Source organism: Armigeres subalbatus, chromosome 3 (assembly GCF_024139115.2).
Source record: "Armigeres subalbatus isolate Guangzhou_Male chromosome 3, GZ_Asu_2, whole genome shotgun sequence".
NCBI classification, from domain to species: domain Eukaryota; kingdom Metazoa; phylum Arthropoda; class Insecta; order Diptera; family Culicidae; genus Armigeres; species Armigeres subalbatus.
The window spans coordinates 342,124,941-342,144,531 of NC_085141.1; the positions used below are offsets into that span (position 1 = coordinate 342,124,941).

At 38.4% G+C, this 19,591-nt stretch overlaps 1 protein-coding gene across 1 annotated transcript in view; it reads left to right on the top strand.

Moving 5' to 3' along the window:
• Window positions 1-18,005, top strand: part of LOC134222038 (histidine-rich glycoprotein-like) — a 32,055-nt gene extending 14,050 nt beyond the window's left edge. Inside the window, exons 2-4 of the mRNA XM_062701188.1 lie at window positions 5,695-5,988; window positions 6,045-6,179; window positions 17,179-18,005. Coding sequence (XP_062557172.1) covers window positions 5,695-5,988; window positions 6,045-6,179; window positions 17,179-17,628 — 879 coding nt within the window. The 3' untranslated portion in view covers window positions 17,629-18,005. The remainder of the gene's footprint in view (window positions 1-5,694; window positions 5,989-6,044; window positions 6,180-17,178) is intronic.
• Window positions 18,006-19,591: the final 1,586 nt, after the last annotated feature.

Consider the following 19,591-nt stretch of genomic DNA (forward strand, 5'->3'; position numbering starts at 1 on the left):
TTAACTTCTCATAGAACTTTCGTGTGTTATTAGCGCGGTACAGTTGCTCCGTTTCTTCACGGTCTCGATCTTCCTGCTGGCGCTTTTTCCTCCGGAAAATCGAGTTTTGTCTGTTCCGCGCCTGTTTATATCGTGTCTCATTCGCCCTCGTGCGGTGTTGCAGCAATCTCGCCCATGCTGCATTCTTCTCTTCCACTAACTGCTCACATTCGCCGTCATACCAGTCGTTTCTCTGATCCGGGGGCACCGTGCCTAGTGCAGCGGTTGCGGTGCTACCAATGGCGGATCGAATATCTCTCCAGCCATCTTCAAGAGACGCTGCGCCTAGCTGCTCTTCCGTTGGAAGTGCCACTTCCAGCTGCTGCGCGTATTCTTGGGCTAGTCTACCGTCTTGTAGCCGCCCAATGTTAAGCCGCGGCGTCCAACTTCGACGCGTGTTGTACACCGTCGAGAGTTTTGAGCGCAGGCATACTGCAACGAGGTAGTGGTCGGATTCAATATTCGCACTGCGGTAAGTGCGGACATTCGTGATGTCGGAGAAGAATTTACCGTCGATTAGAACGTGATCGATTTGGTTTTCCGTTTCTTGGTTAGGTGATCTCCATGTGGCCTTGTGGATATTTTTGCGGGGAAAGAAGGTGCTTCGGACTACCATTCCGTGGGAGGCTGCGAAGTTTATGCATCGTTGGCCGTTGTCATTCGATACGGTGTGCAGACTATCCGGTCCGATGACCGGTCTATACATTTCCTCCCTTCCTACCTGTGCGTTCATGTCACCGATGACGATTTTAACGTCCCGCAGTGGGCATCCATCGTATGTCTGCTCCAGCTGTGCGTAGAACGCTTCTTTCTCGTCGTCGGGTCTCCCTTCGTGTGGGCAGTGAACGTTGATGATGCTATAGTTGAAGAAACGGCCTTTAATCCTCAGCTTGCACATCCTTGCGTTGATTGGCTGCCACCCAATCACGCGTTGGCGCATCTTACCCAGCACTATGAAGCCGGTTCCCAGCTCGTTGGTGGTGCCACAGCTTTGGTAGAAGGTAGCCGCTCGATGCCCGCTTTTCCACACTTTCTGTCCTGTCCAGCAAATCTCCTGCAGCGCCACGACGTCGAAGTTGCGGGGATGTAATTCATCATAGATTATCCTGTCGCAACCTGCGAAGCCTAGCGACTTGCAGTTCCATGTTCCAAGCTTCCAATCGTGATCCTTTATTCGTCGCCTAGGTCTTTGCCGATTATATCGAGTCGCATTATCTCTTATATTGTTCGTAATGATTGGTTTTCTAGGCGGCTTATTGGGCCTGCGCAAACCTCCTGTCTCGTCGGAGGGCCGTCGTGTCAGGGCTGTTTAGCGTCCCACCTAACACCAGGACTTGGGCTTGTGCGCTTTGAGCGGCACACGGTCGCTTTGGTGGGGCCTACTTGCGGATCCATGCAGCGTTTTAGAGAGGTCTCCCAGGGCCCACTGTCAAACCCCGCCACATCCTAGGCAAGCCCCACAACTCGCAGATGGCCTGGGGAGGGATCGTCAAGCCCTTGGACATAGTCCCTGCTGCCCGAGTGAACTCGTATTTGCCGTTATTGATTGAAAATGCAGTTTTTTCGATATCACTATCTTTCATTTTAATCTGGTGAAAACGAGATGCCAAATCGAGTGTGATAAAGTATTTTTGACCTTTTAACTGGTCGACGACGTAATTGATTTCAGGCGTAGGGTACCTGTCCGAAGTTGTTTTTTCGTTTAGTTTGCGATAGTCAGCTTTCTTGGGGACAATCCAAACTGGAGATGCCCAAGCTGAACGTGATGGTCTTATGATAGCATCTCGGATTTTTTTTGTTAAATATCTTGGCTGTGCATATGCACAGCATATGTTTCGAAATGGACAAATTGATATGAAATTTGCGAAAAAGAATCCACGTGTCTTGGAGGGACTCGAACCCTCAACCTCCTATTATCTAGATAGGCGTGATAACCCCTACACATCGAGACCACTTAAAGGTCACGTTTGCGGAAAGCCATCAGAATCCGAGTACCAACTTCCACCGCGGTTAGCTCTCTTTTTTGCAAATTGAATATCTTTCGGATGCTTGATTTGTCCAATCTGCACATGTGCTTTACTGTTGTATATCCACAGTCAAGCGAGTGCACATTGTTTATTAAATTCCGAAAATTCCGAAATTTTTTCCAAGCTCTAAGAACTGTTGGGTGGTCAGGTCTGGGACTTGGGCCGCCGGTGGGGCTGCCGCTGGTGGGATTACTGCTCGTGGGACTACTGGGAGCATTTTGAGACGTTCACTGACTTCACTTCACTAATCACTTTTTCACTTCACTAATCACTTTGAGCGTTTTAGTAGAACAAATTTGATTTACATTTGTATGATTCTGGTGAATTAAATAAAAAACGTTTACTTACGATAATGCCAACAGCATAGTTGGACTTTTTCTGGATGTTGAAACCTCGCTGACACAGGCAGGTTCTCCGGCGTTTTCCTTTTTGCCTTCAGTTACTAAGGGTCCTAGCACCGATTGGGATGATCCAAGGTGTCCTGCGTCCTGCTTCTCGAAGTCATTTGATGCTGCACTTGAGGCTTCCGAACCTATCAGAAACATTTACATTCTACATTTTAGTCACTCGACATTTTGTTCTTTTGATCTTTTGTCCTACAGCCTTATGTACACTGTGCTGGTTGCGGTGCGGTGGGCAGAATTCTATAGGTTTTGGTAATATCAGTATATTATACGCATCGCTCTCATAATATGTACGATTCAAAGTTTTGGAATAAAAAATTACGTAATTATCAAAACTTTATCAATATGTTTTTATTGGAATTGTAATACATCAGCCAATTCCTCTTTTTTATCCGAGGTACCCTCTGAGACTAGCAAAAGTAACCCTCTGGGTACATGTACCCCAGGTTGAGAACCGGTGCTCTGGCAGTTCCATCGGAAGATAAAATTTACAGACCTTGCTTATGAACTGCCCTCAGGAATTGTCTCAGATTTTCCTTCAGAAATTCCTTCAAAAAATCCTCTGGAAATACCTCCACTCTCCAGGAATTCTATAAGAAATAGTTCCAGATATTGCTTATGCTCTTCCCTTAAGTATTGCCTGAAAAATTCGTTCAAAGACTGTTTTAGAAATCTCTCTAAAATTCTTTCAGAAGTTCCAGCAGAAATTATCCTGAAATTGCTTCGAAAATTCCTCCTAAAATTTATTTAAAAATTCCTACAGATGTTGCTTATGAACTTCCCTCAGGAAATGCCTCAGAAATTCTTCCAGGAATAGTTTCGGAGGTTCTGCCAGGAATTGCTTCTGGAACTGCTTAGGAAAGTTCTCCAAAAAATTCTTTTGAAAATTCTTCCAGAAATTGCATATGAGATTATTCGAAAAATTCTTTCGGGATTTTACCCACGAGTCCTTTCGTAAATTCATTTCAAAATTCCTTCAAAATTCATTCAGAAATTTTATTGGAGTTTCATCTAGAATATCCTTCCTTTCTCCCGAAACTCCTTCGGAAATTCCTGCAGGAGCTTCATCAAAAATTTCTCCAGGAATTCCATCGAAAGATCTTCCAGACGTTGCTAATGAACTTTCCCGAGGAATTTACCTATCTCGTCAAAAATTGTATCTTGTTTTATTGTCTCAGTCGATTCTTTGGCAAAAACCAAACCCGGAAAAGTGTTGCACGTGTGAACTTAGAGGCGTCAAAAAATATGGATTCTTTGGGAAAGTTGACCTTAAATAAGCCAAAGAATCAATTGAGCGAATAAAAATTTTTGACGGGAAAGATCAATTGTCTCGGATATTCCTTTGAAAATTCATCAGAAATTCTTTCGAAAATAATCCAGGAACCCATTCGAAAATTCCTCCAGATGTTGTTTATGAACTTCCTTCGAAACTCCTCCAGGAATCTTTTAGGAAGCTCTTTAGGGAGCTACTTTAGAAATTCCTTCAGGAACTGCTTTGGACGTTCCCCGAAAAATTCCTTTGGGGATTCCTCCAGAAATTCCATAGGAAATTGTTACAGAAATTCTTTCGAAAATTCCTCATGAAATTTCTTCGAAAGTTCCTCCAGAAATTTCACCGGAAACTCATTTCTTCTTTTCTTTGCTTTTTAGGAAGTTTTTCAATGAGTGCTTAAATTCCTCCACAAAATCACTTTAAAATTTCTTCAAAAATTCCTTTTGAAATTCCACCAACAATTTGTTTGAAAATTATTTCAGACACTTCTTAGAGAATTAAATTCTAATTCTAATTTCTAAAAAATATCTACAAAAAATTCCTCAAGAAGTTCCTCCGAGAATTCTTTTAGAAATGCCTCTGGAAAAACTTTGAAAATTTCCTCAAGAGGATTTTTTGAAGAAATTCCCGGAGTTCATCCGCTTATTCATTCGGAAATTTCCTCTAAGATTCCTTTCGAAATTCCTGTGTTTTCACAAATTCCTGCTGGAGCTGTTTACTAAATTACACCGGGAATACGTTCAAAAATTTATCAAGAGATTCAATCCATTCGAAAATTACTCTGAAACAATGAATGATTTGATTCTGAAATTCCTTCAGCAACTCCATGAGAAATTTCTCCAGGAGTTTTTAGGATATCACTTTCCAATTCCCATCGTGACTTCCTCCAGAAATTCTTGAAGACTTTGCCCCAGATGTAGTCTATAAACTTCCTTCAGGAAATGAAGTAAATTCAAAAGTAATTTTTGGGGGAATTTTCGAAATATCGCCCTAAGAACTTCCGAAAGAATTCGAGAATTCGGGACTGATTTGAGATTTGGGCGTAACTTATTTTTTAAACAAACATTGGAAGGCCTAAATTCCTGCTAAAACATGCATTTCCCGTGAAAACCACGATATGTATCTGACAGAATGAGCTTTCCTCTATCAGGTAAGGGAATTAGTTTTGGAGAAAAGCACTTACATTCTTCGGAATCTTTGAAACAATGTTTGTTTACAAAATAAGTTACGCCCAAATCGCAAATTGGTCCCGATTTGAACTCCCGATGGAAATCCAGTAGTAATTTTTGAATGAATTTCGGAAGGAATTTTTGTGAAATATCGGGAGAAATTTTCGAAGCAATTTCAGGAAGAATTTCCGGTGAAATTCCTGGAAAAAACTCCAATTGGAGGAATTTTCGAAGTAACTCCTTGTGAAAACATTCTTTGAGCTCTTCCGATGGAGTATTCCCAATGGAGCTCTTAGAGTCATTCCGCAGGAATTTCTAAAAAAATTTCTCAAGGAGTTCCTGGTGGAATTTTAACACATTTTGAAATTCAGCTTCTGGAATGAGTTATTGACAAACTACTAAATGATCGATAACATCCTTGTCAGGACCTCTAATTTCAAAATGTTCTTTAACTTTTCCACCCAAAAATATAAGCGTAAGCTGAATAGCTTTGCGATAATCTTCGTGGTTATGTTGTTGTTTTAGTTGTCGCTATAAAGCCACCACCCACTTCTATTTTACATCCTTCTACACAGAGACTTTAGTGTTCGAGATACTGTGCTTGAAGAGCTCAATCGTGATTCAATATGCGAAACGGTGATACACCGTCAATTCAGCATTTTGCCATAAAACATATAAAACGAATGTTTCATACTGGCAGGCGATCTACCTTTAGCTGAATCTTTTTATTCCACCATATTCAACTTACCTTCGTTCTCTCTCTATTCACCACCGCGTCGCAGTTGTGTCGTTGCCTGCTGCTTCTTGCCATAGCCATCGTCACCGCGAACGCAAAACCCGAAGCCCCAGTCAACTCATATCTCCCACCGGCGCATGGTCACAACGGGTACCACGACGAGCACCATCATCACGGTGGGGACGATCATCACCACACGGATCTAGTGCCTCCGTCGTCCAGCTACGGCACACCGGACAGCAGCTATGGGCCACCGCACCATCATTCCGGGTTCGAGGAGCACCACGAGCATCACGAACACCACGAGCACCACGAGGAGCATCATGATTCGTTCGAAGATGTGAGCAACAGCATTAGCTAGTGATCAAGTTTGATTTGACATATCATCAATTTCAGGAACCAGCAAAGTACGAGTTTACATATGAAGTGGATGACGAAGATCGCGATTTATCCTTTGGCCACGAAGAGATGAGAGATGGTGACTACACCACGGGAAAATACAACGTGCTGCTTCCTGACGGTAGACGGCAGGTAAACTGTTGATAGTATCAGATGGTTGAGCGTATTTTCATAAAAATTTTAATTTTCACCAGCACATGGGAAATGCAATAAGAATTTCATTTTCATCTCAGGCTGAGTCTCAGCCTTAAAAGCAATAACCGTAACAATCTTTTGCTAATGTTGCTAAGTAGTAATAATACTATAGTAATAGTAGTAATAGTACTATTAACTAATTCTTTCGCAGCTCGTGAAATCTGAACATTTTAAGAAAGGGCTGCCAAGAATGCCACGCGTGTACTTTCGATCAGTATGACTTATTTCTCAAAGTTTTTTTTTTCAACCAATTTATATAAACATTTGAGGAAAGCTAGAAAATTTGCCATAAACACCAAATTACGGCAAACAAAATTTCATGAATCTGCTAGACTAAACATTCAATTGATATAATCGTCGTTATTCACCCACTTGACCATTATCGAGTGGAGTGGAGTAAAAAATGGATTTTTATTCGGATAATGATAAAAAAGCGTCCACAAAATGCCGCACGATGGGCTCCCGTTATTTGAACACGCACCCTTCTGAACGGAATTGCTTCACAGTTTAGCCTTCACGGTTAGAGTTCGTCAAATTTTGTCTGCTGACTTATGGGTTAATATGGTTGATGCTGCATGGGTAGTTTCGACGTGAAGACATTTATGGCCAAGGAAGTCGAAAAAATTTCCAAGCCGAGAAATTCCTAAACCGGACCGGGAATTGAACCCAGCCTCCTTCATGGGTAAAACAACCGTAGAAGAATTGTAAGAATCGCATAGAACGCCCTGGTGTCATGTTTGTCATGATTTATTGATCACAGTTTTCGACATTTTAACCAAGAACATGTACTTCCCAGCAAGCAATTAGGTTCAGGTTTCCCTTAGTACAAGTTGCTTGCTAACAAAAGTTTACACACTTGTTCATTTAATTAATTAATCGGCTGTGATGAAATTTGCATAAAACCATGCGTCTCCATACGCTTTTCTGCTTATATTCTGCTGAAAAGTTTTCGAAATCCCTACCCCAAGCAGCACAAGTCAAGTGAAACTGGTTGCAGCAACCTAATTGTGACTGAATCCGGTCACATATAAGATACCGTGATCTTTGTGCAGCAATTGTGCTACTCAGGACCTGACATTTCTCCTGAAAAGAGTTGTTGTTTGTGCTAACGTAAGAAATACACGACACTTAAAGACGCGACACTAGACAAGACATAACACGTATTGATTTATTATTAACATTTCTCCTTAGGAGACCCATTTTTCCTGATAAATACTCATGAAGACATTCAGATATCGTGATAACTTAGATGATCGTGATAACTTAGTATTTTTACATGAGCATGCAAGCATGCAAATAACTTCAACGCCGTTAAACCGATGAACTCTTCTTTCTTTGTGACCAAATAATCTCGAAATTTTCCCAATCAATCAATTAACGTCAGTAACCAGTCGATTTTAGAGGTCAAGAACTTCAAATGCAACACATGAGCATGGCGATTACAAATTTACTGTTTATCAATGTTATTTTACGACTCAGAGTAAAGACCAAGTTCCTCAGCCTGACCAAGTTATTCCGAATAAGTGACGAGGATATGATTGGAAGTTTTTTTACTCGTGGAAAGAGTTGCGAGTTGTATTTGATATTGTCCGAAAATGGTCTGGACGCCCAAAAATTTGAACATCGATATAAAGAGAGTGAATCCTAAACAAAATATTATCAGAACCAAGGATGTTATCGATCGTTTAGTAATCTGCGTTCGATCACTTAGTAGGCTAAATTTCAAAATTTGTTGTATGGTGGACTTCTAGTGCGAAGGTTTTTCTATAACTCTGCCTAACAGGTCGATGTTTGAATTTAACTTATAACGGAGCTATAGCGCTAGTAGCAGTAACTTATACTAAATGATAACAAAATTTTAATCATTTAGTATAAGTTACTGCTACTGGAGCTATAGCTCCGTTAATAGTGAAAATCATACAACGAACTTTTAGGCAGAGTTGTAGATAAACCTTTGCACTAGAAGTCCACAACACAACACATTTCGAAATTTGGCATCTGGAATGAGTTATTGACAAACTACTTAATGATCGAACGCAGATTTCTAAATGATCGATAACATCCTTGATCAGAACCCATCTCTCGATGGGGAGAGAGAGAGAGAGAGAGAGAGAGAGAGAGAGAGAGAGAGAGAGAGAGAGAGAGAGAGAGAGAGAGAGAGATAACAAGATACCGTCGAGTCAAGTACGAGACACTGAAGACGGGCTTACTATTGAGGTCGAAACTCGTATCTGTCACTTTGGAATTAAATGTAATGGTACAAACTTAGGCCCTCCTTAGCTGTGCGGTAAGACGCGCGGCTACAAAGCAAGACCATGCTGAGGGTGCCTGGGTTCGATTCCCGGTGCCGGTCTAGGCAATTTTCGGATTGAAAATTATCTCGACTTCCCTGGGCATAAAAGTATCATCATGTTAGCTTTTTGATGTACGAATGCATAAATGGTAACTTGGCTTATAAACCTTGCAGTTAATAACTATGGAAGTGCTTAATGAACACTTAGCTGCGAGGCTGCTCCGTCCCAGTGTGGGGATGTAATGCCAAGAAGAAGAAGAAGAAGAAGAAGAAGAAGAAGAAGTACAAACTCGTCTTATGACAAGGAGATAGGGAGTTTATCGAGATGTTGAATGCCCAAATACATGTATAGTGAAGGACCGAAACTTGAGGTAAAAAAAATAACATGTCTTCAATTTCTTTGACAAAATAAAGAATATAAGTTGCTCTTTTAAATGCCGTGTAAACATTTTTTTGATTTGCCCCAATCGAAGATATCAACGTTTAAAAAACACGTAATTTTGACAGAAAAACGAGTATAACTTTTGATCAGCAAAAGGTATTGAGCATATTTACCCATCAAATGTTGCATTTTTTTGAGCTCCAAAAGTCACCCGAAGACGACTTTTCCAAAAAATCGAAAACAAAGTACACTGTTTTTGAGGGACACCCTAATCCAAGTAGATAAAATTGCTTTAAACCCGCCTCCTTAAGAGGAAACGTTTTTAAGCATTTTTTTTGGAATAAGCTGCGCTACAGCTATGTCGAACATTAGATGTCAGTATTCCATGATTTTTTTATGGCACCATAATGATGGCTTTACTATTCCGAACAATTCTGTAGAACAACATTTTTTCTAAAAAATATAGTTTTGGCGTAAAATGCATATTTCCGCGCATAACTCATATAAATTTGCAAGTGAACAAGTTTAGAAAAATGAAAACTATCTCGAAAACTGCAATTGCAAAAAGGCTTAGGGTGTCTACTCATCTGTAAAAACAAAATTCCCTGATTTTTCCAGGTTTTTCCAGGTGCTTTACATTAATTTCCAGGTGGAAATAAATATGTTATATATAGATTTCAGGAGCTAAATACTCAAGCAAATATATCAAACAACATTTTTCAAATGATTTTATTAAACAAAAAATATGTATTTCATCACTTCTTCTTCAAGAGTTTAATTTCCTCTTCCAGTTTGGCCGCTTCTCGTTGAGCATCTTCTAATATTTTGGATTTTTTTGCCTGCAAGGCTCTTGCTTCAGCTTCTCGTTGCCTTTTTTGTGATGTTTCGGTTTGCTCATCAGCCTTCTCTTTCTTCCGACGGTTTATTTCTTCTACGTATAGCGAATGGGCATTCTTAGCCCTCAAGATTAAAGATTTTGAAATTTCCACATTTTCCATACCACCTTTTGCTGCAATCGCGTCATACACTATTCGGCGCGCAATCACCAATTCCTCCCGCATGTTGTCGAATAGGCATTTACAGAAAACCCCCTCTCTACAGCCGAGTTACCATGAGATAAACAACTTACACTTTGAATAATTGTAGATAGTTCTTTGTTTTTATCATTTAGCAGAACTCGCCAAAACACATCTACGCGGGTTTTCTTTCGATTGTAGTTCTCAAACGAGTCGCATTTTAATATAATCGATCGATACTGCTTGTTTGCCTTATCTGCCAGAACCCCGCTAATTTGTCCGTGGTTAGTAAGTATGGATAGAAGTTTATCCACACGTTTCTTTGCTAGATCGATCTGGATCGATCGACAAGCATGCTATGGTAAGTGAATATGTTAGTCGCGATCTGACCAACAACTTGCAGACGATTGACTTCAAAAAGGTTCGGCATTCATCACGGAAGTATAAGGCATCCTTCTCCTTGGTGTACCGCAATTTGCCGAGCTCCTATTTGACATCGAAACCAACGACGATCTTCTAGACGGTTAAATGATTTTTACTGTCGTTAACCAAAGTTAAAGAAGAAAGCTTTTGCATACTCTTTGGTTTCATGAATCGCTCCGCCAGATTCAGCGCCGTACGAGACAAATCAGAATATAATTCTGATAACAGATAGCATTGTAGTTTTCTAACAAATGAGTGACGATACTTTCGCAACAATGATTTGTATGAATTAAATGTAGTTTACTACATTATGAGTAGGGACATGGCAGGCATATTCGCCCATCGTCGTAGGGGCTAAACAACTAAAGCAACGTCTATTTGCTAGAACTCCCCTACGTACGGATGAGTTTGGCAAAAAAGGGTATCTTTTATTAGTTTTCAAGATTATGACAAAAAAGATGAAAATGCCTGCCTTAACCCTAGTAAATGTCATTTATGGAACATGTTCAAATGAATAAAGGAGGATCGTAGTGGACCGTGCGCGAATACCGACGTCAATTTTTGGTGCTTGATTTTTGGCACAGTTTGTTTGCATTTTAAAAAAGTTTCGGCTGGTGGTGAGTCGGTCTGCGCCACCCGGTGTTGAAAAATGTGGTGTGATAACTAACTTTGTTCGCAAGAGCTTCATTTTTCCTTTTCTAATGAACCAGCCGAAAAAGGGAAATTTTCATATTGTGCTATATTTTGGATTGCGTGTTGTGTTTTTCAACAGTCTAGTGAGGATCTTCCATGCAGGCGTAGAAGGATATATCCGGCTAGAGCTTTCCTTTTACTAACTTTTACATAAAGTTTATATGCATTTATGCATTGATTCATATATTCACATTAATTTAAACCGATTCATCTTGAATTCACACTCAAGATTGTAAATATTGCCTAACCAGTCACTGTTGTCCTACACTCCGCGCAAAAAAGCCTGCTCTTTGATTTTGCACCATCCAAACGGTTTTATGATCTTAATTTAATAAATGCGATTAAAAGAAGGATGTTTGACGTTTGCGCAAAATTAAGAGTCAGGTTCAGCTGATTTCTCATTTAATTTTCATGAAGCAAAAATGTTTTAGTGATTTCAAATTTTATTTCTTTTGTTGTGTTGTGTTTAGATTAAAACTGTGCGGCTAATATCAGGGTGCCCTTGAATTTTGCTTTTGTGTTAATTGCATCTTCGGAAATCAGCAGCCAAAACTGGGGTGGCATTGCGCATCTCGAATCGAATCACTCGATTCGTACGTTTTTGCATTCGTTTCGAAAAAATGTGACATTATGTATTTCGTTCGACTTCATTCAGTCGCAGTACAAGATTTCGAATGGTGCTGTACTAGTTCAATCGAGTATGTTCTATCAAACGAAATGTAGACAGAGAGAATAAGAGATAGCTGTATCCGTGTTTAGTATGCCGCCCGCTGGAGAGACAACCTTCAACGCATGGCAAATGTGAGTAAACAGAGAGAATAAGAGATATTTTCATCTGCGTGTAAATAGCATGTTACCTGTTGGAAAAGCATCCTTCAGGGCATGAATCAACAGTTGATTTATAGACAAGCAAATTGTGCTCAATGACTATAAAAAGCAATGAGCAGTAGCAATTGATTTAAACATTTGCCGATACGATATGTCTTGTAAATTGAGATATTGTCACGACACAAATTATATGTTATATGTTTATTTGAGTTTATGCCACAGATCCAATTTTGAGCTAAATAATTTAAAGCTAAAGAAGGATTCGATAATAAATTACTTTGATTTGCATAATATAAATTTATTCTTCTTCTTCTTATTGGCATTACATCCCCACACTGGGACAGAGCCGCCTCGCAGCTTAGTGTTCATTAAGCACTTCCACAGTTATTAACTGCAAGGTTTCTAAGCCAAGTTACCATTTTTGCATTCGTATATCATGAGGCTAACACGACGATACTTTTATGCCCAGGGAGGTCGAGACAATTTCCAATCAGAAAATTGCCTAGACCGGGAATCGAACCCAGCCACCCTCAGCGAGGTCTTGCTTTATAGCTGCGCGTCTTACCGCACGGCTAAGGAGGGCTCCATATACTTATATATAAATAAATTACTTTTGTTTCCATGTGTTTTAGTTAAATGCTCTTGGGTCATCTCTTGCGCGTTTTTTTATTTAACTCAACTATTTTTACGTAGATTTTGGAATATACACGTTTTTACGCAGATTTTCCCTATAAATTTTTCACGCGGTTTATCAAAATCGTCAAGAAATACGTGAAAACTGCAAACCGATGCTAGTTGAAGTCGTTTTTACGCGGATTTCAGGATAATTAGAGATTACATATTGTCTGGAAACTATAAAAGTAGGTATACTAATGACATTCTTTCCTTCAAGATTCAATAATGAAACATTTATTCTCTTCCCATACAGAAATAATAACAAATATAATTACAAACTTTCAGCAAGGAATGACTCTCGAACAACGATCGAAAGCTATAAAGGTGACGAGTGTTTTTCATTCGACTTGAGTCGTTTTCCAGTGTGCTATCGAGTTTCCATAATGCCAAAACATCTCGTTATTCTTGTACCTCCTCGAGCATACTCGAACGATAAGTCGTTTTCGAGATCGAATAGAAAGCCGTAATGCCAAACATGTTCGACTCGATAGAATTTCGTTCGAATCGAGATGCGCAATGCCACCCCTGAATTTAGCTGGTGGCTCTCAAATTAGTTTTCTTTTGAAGCGACGCAAATGGATGCATATTTTCCATGACATTCCTATTTTACGTTTTTCGGTTCATTTTTCATTTTTTTTTCGGTTTTATCTGATGTGTGCAGTGGTCATTAGAGTTGTATATCAGAAAAGGAAGTGTTATTCAATGATAAAAGTTACCAGATTTAGCGTTGAAAACGGATGAATAACATGAGATGATGCTCTATTGCTGCAAATCACTATTGGATCGAAATCAATGGAGTATTTTTTCAGCATTATTAATTTCCTAAGTATTGGCATAATTGAGGGTTAGCTAACTGAATGCTAGGCCTTGTGAAAACTCCGGGTGTAAAAAAAATGCGCATGTAGCCAAAAAACCGCCCCTTGACATTGTGATGACTCTTGTAAGTGACCATTCAATATGTGTGGGTGTTTAACAATCGGAAGTATGGTTGTAGAGCGTACTACACAATTAAATTCCAATCAGATCTTTATTGATAATAAATACTATACTAGAACAAGTTTAATGTTTATATTTTTCACATGTTAGGCACCGGAAAAACGCAAATCAATGCACTATGGTCCAGGATACAGATTTACGCGGAAACTATATTTTTTAGAAAAAAATGTTGCTCTACAAAATTGTTCAAAATAGTAAGGCCATCATTATGGTTCTACAGAAAAATAGGGTGGCCCATCATATAAAAAAAATTAGGAAATATTTTTTTTATTTCTCGGAATATTGACGTGTTATATTTTACAAAGTTGTAGCGTAGCTTATTCCAATCAATTCCGCTGAAAAAAATGTTTCTGTAGCTCTTAAGTTGGCTGATTTAGAGCAATTTTACCTAATTGAATTAAGGTGTACCTCAAAAAAACAGTATTTTTGATCTACTTTTTTTGTTTAAGATTTCTCGAAAAAGTCGTGTTTAGGTGATTTTTAGAACTCAAAAAAATGCAACTTTTGATGTGTAAATATGCTCAATATCTTTTTCCAATCAAAAGTTATAATCGTTTTTCTGTCGAAATTATATTTTTTTCATAAGTTGATATCTCCGGTTAGGGCAGACCAAAAAAATATATTTATACGGCATTTGAAAGAGAAATTAATATTCTTTATTATGTCAAAAAATTGGGGATATGTTATTTTTTTATCTCAAGTTTTATCAATTTTACTAAAATCATGTTTTTTCAAATAAATTAATATAACTCGACAACGAAAGAAGATACAGACGATATTCTTATAGCAAAACAAGCGTTTTGAAAAGCCCCAAAAGTCTTCAGAAGATGTCATTCGTGAAAAATAAAAATTCTGCAGCTTTAACACTTTTTATAAGATTTATCATTATCATCGTATTGCAAGATTTACGAGGAAAGATGCATTTTCGGTCTGAAGCATACTTTTAAGAAACAAAGTTTGTTCTACAAAGTTGTTCTGGATACTTGGGCCCTTATTATAGAGTTACCAGAAAATAGGTTGGGCCATTATATAAAAATGTGAAATTTTTATTTTTTTTATTTTGCGGAATATTGACATAAAATGTTCTACAAAGTTGTTCTGGATACTTGGGCCCTTGTTATAGAGTTACCGAAGAATAGGGTGGGCCATTATATAAAAATGTGAAATTTTTATTTTTTTATTTTGCGGAATACAGTCAAACCTCCATGAGTCGATATTGAAGGGACCATCGACTCATGGAAATATCGAGATGTGGAGTAGAAAATCCTTGGAAAGCTGTTTGAAGGGACCATCACAGTAACCAAGAAAATAATTTTTAATATGGCATAATTTGCCTCCATGAGTCGATATCGAGTCATAGAACATCGACTCATGGAGGTTTGACTGTATTGACATAAAATGTTCTACAAAGTTGTAGCGCAGCTTTTTCCAATTAACTTTACTATATAAACTTTTTATGTAGCTCTTAGGCTCACTTGTTTAGAGTAATTTTACTTACCAGGATTAGGTATCCTTTAAAAACAATATTTATGATCTGCTCATTTCATTTTTCACCGTGTGTCACCTTCTAAAGACTTTTGGGGCTTTCCAAAACGCGTGTTTTGCTTTAAGAATATTATCTGTATCTTCTTCCGTTGTCGAGTTATATCAATTTATTTAAAAGAACATGATTTTAGTAAAATTGGTTAAACTTGAGATAAAAAAATAACATATCCCCAATTTTTTGACACAAGAAAGAATATAAATTTTTCTTTCAGATGCCGTATAAATATATTTTTTTGGCCTGCCCTAACCGGAGATATCAACTTATGAAAAAAAAATATTTTTGACATAAAAACGATTAAACTTTTTATTGGAAAAAGATATTGAGCATATTCACCCATCAAAAGTTGAATTTTTTTGAGCTCTAAAAGTCACCTAAAGAAGACTTTTTCGAAAAATCCAAAATAAAAAAAGTAGATAAAAAATATTGTTTTTTTGAGGTACACCCTAATCCAATTAGGTAAAATTGCTCTAAATCAACCAACTCAAGAGCTACAGAAAAAGTTTTTTTTAGCAAAATTGATTGGAATAAGCTGCGCTACAACTTTGTGGAACATAACGTGTCAATATTCTGAGAAATAAAAACAATATTTTCTATTTTTTTATATGATGGGCCACCCTTTTTTTTTTGTAGAACCATAATGATGGCCTTACTATTTCGAACAATTTTGTAGAACAACATTTTTTTCTAAAAAATATAGTTTTGGCGTAAAATTCATCTTTCCGCGTAAATCTGTATCCTGGACCATAGTGCAATGATCATTTGTAATTTAATAATATTTACAACACATAAAAAGCAGTCGCAGTTGTATATTTAATGCTCAGTGGATTGTTATTTATGATCCAATTCAATCTAAAGGCCTACGGTAACAGATATCAGATGTATTTTGACGTCACAGTTATAGTTTTTTATATGAGTGTCTTTGCGGAAATTTGAATAACTGATGCAGTCATAAAACTTATGGAACAGCTCATTAGTGATAAAATTCGGATGCCTGTTTTCTGCGGAACTGGTCGATTAAGCGCTGACAAGCATAGCAAATCTTTTCTGGTTGACATTATTAGTTTGTGAAGGTCTGTAGAGGAATCCTACATATAACCCTCACACAAGAATGAAAAATAAACGACCTGTAAAAAAATGTAAATTATCAAAATATATCTAGCTGAGCATTCATATTTAACCTCAAATTGAAATAAAATATGGGTTGCTGATTGACATTAGCTTTCCGAGTATTATCAATGTGGCTGAACAGCCGTGAAAATCTCCTTATTTTCATTTTTAATTCTGCTTCTTTTCTACTTTCCTACTTTCTACTTTCCTAAACAGTTGAACAAGATAAAAAAGTGTTTATACTGTTGTATAGAAGTTGCATAGGTCACATCACTTTCCATGGTGAATCCCGATCTATGTTTCTGATTACCCCACTCAACTAACACAAAAAATTCCTTCCCGTGGTAATCGTGGAGATACAGAGGTATTCTCGGTTTCTAGTAGCAACAATAACCACACACTAACCTTCCCTCCCTTTCCCAACTGACTGTAAGGACTTGGCTGGCACCATTATGGATCAAAATTCGAGAGCTGCTGGAACGTGGACTTCGAGAATAGATGGTAAATCCCAACCAGTATTTACTTGGATCGAAGTGCAATTCGCATCAGCTTCGATCAATCACGGAGAAGCAACCATTGATATGTACAGTCAGTCTAAGCTAAAGCTAAGCTTATGGAACATGTTCAAATGAATAAATAGACTCTACTACACTACACATTTCGAACATATTAGTACTACAAACAACAATAAACGAGATATAAATCATTTCAATCATCTAGCTATAATCGCCAAATAAAGTCTTACAGGTTAGTTGTTAGTGGTTTGTTGAACCACACTTTGTGTGTTTTAGCGCTACATCTGAAGAATGATTTCCTAATAATATATAGCAATGGTACCAATCACTCATAAACGTAGTACAAAAGATTATAAAAATAATTTTCTGGGTTGGGCTTATTTGCCTTTTACATACTTTCCTTTTTCTCAACTATTTTTTTTTGCAATATTATATCTGTTTCAATTATCTCCTGCACCTCAGATCGTCGAGTACGAAGCCGACCAAAAAGGATACCGCCCAAAAATTACCTACGAGGGCGGAGACGAGCATCCCCACCACCACGAGCACCCCCACCCACACCACCACGACCATGCCGGCTATCCCCACGAATCGCCTCACAACCAGCTGGGCTATCCGAAGGAGTCTCACCATGACTTCGAGCACGAGCACGATAACGGCCACAGCCGAGCGGATCACGGCATCCACGACGGCCATGGTGGTCATCATGGTTACGATAGCAATGGTCATGAGCATCATGGCCACAATGGGCATGACCACGGGCACCATCATCGGCGCAACTCGGATGACGGCCATCACGGGAACGGGAACGGACAGCATGGACACGGAAATGGGCACAACGGTAAACATCATCGTCGTGGTGCTAACGGAAATGGCAACGGCGGAGGAAACCGTCACAATGGTTATCACTAGGGCCTAAGATGGGAGGAAACGGCGAACGACACAACCTTGGGAGGGTTATCGGAGAGAGAGGCTCAACACTGCATGCTGCGACATACGCATATATTTAATCACAAAAGTAGTACAAATTAGTTCAATTATTTATTCGTTAACGCGTGTTATAAACAAAGTGCATTTAACATGTTTTCAAGCCAGTTTAATTACCAATTAATTTATGAAGAGCTAATGAATAGCCACTTGTTGTTTAACTGTAAGTAGATAGACAATGCTAACGCTTAGGATCATATCGATGCGAAATAAAGTAAACTCAGCAGAACGATCATCGAAAAAAGACAAAACTCTTCAAGCTGCACGCAGTTGGAGGATTCGATGAATCGACAAAATACCAACACCAAGCCTAATAGTTTTTTTTTCACTCACATAATAAGTTCCCTATCTTATTCTTCTGTCGCACTTCATCCTTGTTTTGTTCTTAATTCCAAACGACATTACGTCAAGGGCAAATGCACAATTGTGAGCAAATGCGCATCTTCTATCGCCTTTCATCATCAAAAGTTTTGATATTGCATTTTGTTGATCAGGCGAATCAAGCTTTTCAGGTATTCTGAAAATACTGAAAAGCAGAAAAATAAAACCAAATGTTTTCAAACAAATGTAAAATGTTTCATAATCAAGATGATGCGCTCCAACTACAAACTTTCGGTGAATGCAATATTATCCAATGCCAACATTGTGTTCCACACCCATAGATTGAGGCAGGAGTTAAGTTCAATTCGGCATAAAATCGTGTATTGACTCTGTTTACATCAAACATCCCACTCCACACTCAAGTGGATGATGATATGTGTAGAGGAAACAAATAATTAGTTTTTTCTCCTCATTATGTGTAGAAGTGGCAGCTCGATTCAGTGATGCCACACACTGGGTTTCAATGTGGGATATCTCAGGCAAAATGTTTGGGGGAAATATGTTCCGTTTCTATCTCAAGTTATCCAAAACAACGCAACTGAAGTACGTGTTCTTCTTACCCTCAACTTTATTTCAACATCATTCACACGCAGAATTATTCAAATTTTCATTTGAATGACTTATTAATCCTAAACCTGCTGCTTCAATATCCGTAAGAAAAATGAGCGTATGCGGAATGTAAGCGGATATGTCCAATGAAAACCGTGCTTCCGCTCCACTGTGTTGTGCGATGGCTGATCGACGAATGGACGGGTGGCGTAGCTAATGTGTGAAACAATAGTGAATTAATAGATTGATTGGATTGCTCGCCAAGAGATTGCGTGCGTACGAGATTAAGTGTAAAACAACCACAAAAACAGCAATCAATTATGGGCTCAACCGACACAACACTTCATGAACGGAAAATGCTCTTCACGCACGTTTTGGGAAGATTTAGAGATTTTTTTTTCGATTGATCGAACAGTTTTGAACGAGTCCATTGCTACAATTAGACTCAGATAGTTTGCTAATTATGTGCAAGGTTAAGGCTGGTTTATTATAATTGGACAGTTCAAGTTGAAGTGTTTAGTGAGTTATTTCAAGCCTGTAAAGGTGATCATTGTTCAAGCAGCTCAATTTATTTCCCATTGAATTTGGTGTGATTTTCAAGATAAATTAATGTAGGGCATTCATTATATTTTTTGAAATGCATAAATTGTCGCAACAAAATAACACGGACATTTTTCATCCAAATTTGTGAAACAAAAAAATATGTCAAATGTCCGTTTTTTCTAGCATTCTATTCTAAGCTTACCATTCATGCATTCGCTTGTAGAATGCATGACGAAACTCTAACCGTTATTATAGTTGTAAAACATCCCATTCAAAAATATCACTAACCTTCAGCATGACGCGTTCCGCCAAGCACCTTCTCCAAACAATTATTTCAAAATTCCATTCATTTTTGTTTATTGATGAAACATTTTCTAGTTAGCAACTACGACCATCAAACTATTGACGAATCTTA